Raw genomic sequence first — 4,366 nt, 5'->3', positions numbered from 1 at the left:
TCACAGTGCATGAACACGATGCATCGTCAAAAAGACTGTTCAAGTTAATAAGCATGAAGTCTGGTCAAGTTTATTATTAGATATGAATAATTTTTTATTATTATTTAAAACAGAAAATTCTTATAATACACTGTAAATACTGTAAATAATAAGGTCATTTGTCAATGGTCAACACAGTTTATTGTGAACTCAATGATTCAAGTATAATTCTTTTACTTTCATTCATTGAAGTTTGCCTTATGTTGTTTCCATAGTGACGGTACAGGCCGGACTGGGACTTACATCCTGATTGACATGGTTCTCAATCGCATGGCTAAAGGTGACGTTTCTATTTGTTATTGTTATTTTTTAATATCAGTATGACAACAAAACATTTATCATTAAAGTCTGTGTACTGATCTGACATGTTTCAGTCGCTTCAAAAGCTATCTAATGACACTTTCCATATATATAAATAAAAACATATAAAACGAGTTTTAGGATATGTAGGTGTGCGTGTTACTGGTGCAATGAATGTGTGTTACCTGTTCTTCTCCTGCAGGTGTGAAAGAGATCGACATTGCTGCTACACTAGAGCATGTCAGAGACCAGAGGCCTGGGATGGTCCGCACCAAGGTTAGGCTACTAGCTAATGTGCTGTTGAACAAAGGGGTAAACCAGAAATCTTGATCCCGTCTCTACAGATTCTGAATTCATGATCAGATATCTGTGGGTCATCAAGTGGGTGGTGGAACCGATGGCCTAAGGGTTAAAGAAGCACCCTTAAGATTTGCTGGTCATGGGTTCAATGCCCCAAAGCAAACAGGTCAGAGATCTGCTGATTTACCGGTTTTGAGGATATGCGTTAAGAATTCTGAAGTTGGGTGTCCAAAGGTAAAAGTTAAAAGCCTTGAGAAAAAGGGAGGACTACTTAGAAGATCTGTGGTTTTGAGTTCAATCCTCAAGTGGCTTAGAAGTGTGAGCTCAAGGTCAGCTTTGGTCATCAAGTGAGTGGTGAGAACCAATGGCCTAAGGGTTAAAGATGCACCATGAAGATTTGATGGTCATGGGTTCAATGCCCCAAAGCAAATAGGTCAGAGATCTGCTGATGGTTTTGAGGATGTGCTTAAATTTAAGAATTCTGAAGTTGGGTGTCCAAAGGAAAACATTTGGCCATCTATATTATATTTCAATAATATAGATGTGATGAATCCCCTTTTCTTAAGTGGGCGGCAACTGGGCCTCCCGTGCACCGGACTCTCCTGGGCCTCAGTTGCCTTCCATCCTCCTCCAGGAGAGTCCGGTGCGCTGGTCAGCCTGAAAAAGAAAGATAAAAATGCTGTTTAGTCACGTGGATCAACACAATTTCAAACATGTTTTGAGAATTTGAACTCACCAATTTGTTGAATGAAGTTGTTGGCTGGGTCCTGGCAGTCGGCTCCAGTTTGCATTTCATCTGAGGGGCAACAAGAATACTGGTTTACAATGATGCAGAAACAATTTACAAGCTGAACCGTTTAGAAAAATGTGACTACATTTATATAGCATTACACAAGACTGATGTGAACAAATGTCTAACTTTGTTAAAATGTAATTGTCTTGTTTCCAGGACCAGTTTGAGTTTGCCCTGACCGCCGTCGCCGAGGAGGTCAACGCCATCCTCAAAGCTCTGCCCCAGTGAAACCAGTACGACCCAGACCAGCCTCCTGTCTGACGGACTGCCCCTTGCCCCGCCCCGACCCTTTCTTACCTCGCCTTTTCTCTCTGTGACGATGATTATCATGGTGAAGAATGATGTGCTTCTCTAACTGCCCGTCCTATCCCTGGAAACATGTCGGAAAAAAATAACTTTATGGTTAAGAAGATGGTTGTTAAGATTTAAAGAGGCCTTGTCATACTTCAATTCTGTTTTTTTAGATATTTGTGGCACATATATGATGTCTTGTGAACAAGCCACAGAAATCTAAACATCAGATTTAAAAAGATTTCGATTGCTAAAGTGGAAAAGGGGCTTACCATTACAAAGATACTGTTTCCTGGTAAGGCGGATCAGGATGAACTCTGTAGCTTTCCTTCTTCTCCTCCGCACATGACTAACACCTGCAGAAAAGACAAACATACAACGTCCGTCTCTTTGTGTGCCATTCAGATCACTGTTGTTGTATACCTCACGCAAATTTAAAAAATGAATAAAAAAAACACAAAAAAAATAGAAATGATATTCTATGAAAACAAAGAAAAGCTATTTTGTATTTGTGAGACCTTAATAAATCTTTTCGTGTTTAAGTGCTGCAATCACTTGTGTGACTTCTGTGACTTTCTATACTCAAACAGAAAGATGATTGTACAGCTGTTTTCAAGCAGTCAATGTTTTGGTCTTTACTATACACAGATTCATATCTTTTTTATAATAATAACTTAAACGTGACACTTCATTATTATTTGTTCTTCTGACACATCCAATTCCAGGCCAAAAAGTGTGCTACACTACTACTTACCTTCAGTCTTTCAAAGTCTTAAGTTTAAAGTATTGATCTCAGATTCATAGTGAATTTAAAGCTGTTTAATAATTACAAAAAAACAATTAATTTTACGAAGGTTATGCATATAGACTATTTTATTTACCTGGCAACCACTCAGAACCAGAAATAGTCCCATAACTTCTATCAAAAGTCAGTATATAACATAAAACAGGAGACTACTTTTTCTTAAAGAAGCATTCAAGCATTTTTAACTGTACAAAGATAAATACCCCATGAATCATTAAATATATTTTTTATTATTTGTTCTTCTAACACGTTCAGTTTCAGGCCCGAAAAAGTGTTTTTACCTTTGACAAGAGTTAAATCTGGGTCGTCTGGACCTGGTTGCAGGTCTATGAAGACTATGATTAACATCCCTAATAATAATTTCTTTCAAAGTCTTGTTAAGTTTCAAATATTGATGTCAATATTTATAGTGAAATTCATTTTATTTGTTTTATTCATGCAAAAACGTGTAGTGTAAAATACATAGCATGGAGTTTAAAGTGTGATAGTACTTAACGGGAAACACTGTGATTTGACTGTGACTGTACTTAATATACACAGACACATATCCCATTAATAATACCCCCATAAGTAACTTAAATCAAAAATTCAGACACATTCAATTTCAGCCCAAAAAGTTTTTCTTTGTACTAACGTTGATCCTTCTATTTTAAATATAGATATGATTTAAAGTGTTTATTTAAAGCTATATGTTTAATCCATAGAATAACTAGTCTCCCCATAAAACAGCAAATTTATATTTTTACATGTATTATAAAAACTCGACTAAAGTTACAACTATTAAATCTTTTGACCAACTTCAGTACTAATCATAACTATCAAATTTTCATGTATTTCTTATAATTTTGACCCTTTAATGCCATTTTGGGAATATGAACCCGCATACTGTACTTTTAAGGGAGGACTATTAGACCCTTGGATATGTCAGTAATTGACAACATTGATTTGAATGCATTAATATTTTTTGAGCAGTGTCAGTTTATTAAAAAATGAGTGCGAATCACCCTTCTGTGCAAAAAGTTTTTTTCTAAAACATGCTATAAATTTTTTTTATTTTTTTTCACATTCACTGCATTAAATCTTTTGACCAACATCAGTCCTAATCATAACTATCAAATGTTCTTGCATTTAAATAATTTTAATTCATACAGAAATACACAATGCTTGGACCACCATAATAGCATTAAATGATATTTGCCAGACTATTTCCTGTTCTCCAGGAAGCTACCGTCCCCAACCACAGAAATAGTCACCGGCACACGACCTCTGTAAAATGTATTGTGCATTTTTGTATGAATTAAACAAATAGCTTTCACATCAGTTTGTCAAGTTTTGCTTGTTTATACTTTAAACTTGTTTTATGTAGGTGATTTAAAAAGGTGTATATATTTGTGTCCAAGTACAAGTTTTATTTTGAAATAACTGCCAGAATAAAGTAAACAAAAACTTAAGTTTAGATCTCTTACGATCCTCAATTGTTGCCATGGGAGATAAATCCACACGTTGGTCTTTGTCCATTTTCAGTTGGTGACCTAGAATTAACCACACGTATCTCTCAGCGGGTTTATCCTAGAAATGCCACCATCTGCCACGCCTCATTAACTCTACATAATGGATGTAGAAGCTGCCCTCAAAGCAGCGAGTGAGGTAATTCGAGCTTTAAGCGTCGCTCGGGCAACAGTGGTTTCATTATGCTGGAGCTTTACCGACCGCTCGCAGGACCCAAGGTTCATTTGAATTGATTAGTTGTTGCTAAATTTGAATACATTTGGGTGAGAATTTATCGTGACCTTCACACAAAGATTAGAAAATGTCAACATTCACCACAGGACAAAGAC

At 36.3% G+C, this 4,366-nt stretch overlaps 1 protein-coding gene across 1 annotated transcript in view; it reads left to right on the top strand.

Moving 5' to 3' along the window:
• Positions 1-1,968, top strand: part of ptprnb (protein tyrosine phosphatase receptor type Nb) — a 12,379-nt gene extending 10,411 nt beyond the window's left edge. Inside the window, exons 19-21 of the mRNA XM_027291582.1 lie at positions 255-319; positions 542-615; positions 1,589-1,968. Coding sequence (XP_027147383.1) covers positions 255-319; positions 542-615; positions 1,589-1,660 — 211 coding nt within the window. The 3' untranslated portion in view covers positions 1,661-1,968. The remainder of the gene's footprint in view (positions 1-254; positions 320-541; positions 616-1,588) is intronic.
• The last annotated feature ends 2,398 nt before the right edge of the window (positions 1,969-4,366 follow it).

This window comes from Larimichthys crocea, chromosome XIX (genome assembly GCF_000972845.2).
Source record: "Larimichthys crocea isolate SSNF chromosome XIX, L_crocea_2.0, whole genome shotgun sequence".
In the NCBI taxonomy this organism is placed as follows: Eukaryota; Metazoa; Chordata; class Actinopteri; family Sciaenidae; genus Larimichthys; species Larimichthys crocea.
Note: the sequence above shows the minus strand (reverse complement) of the source record. Positions and strands in the feature narration are given on the sequence as shown.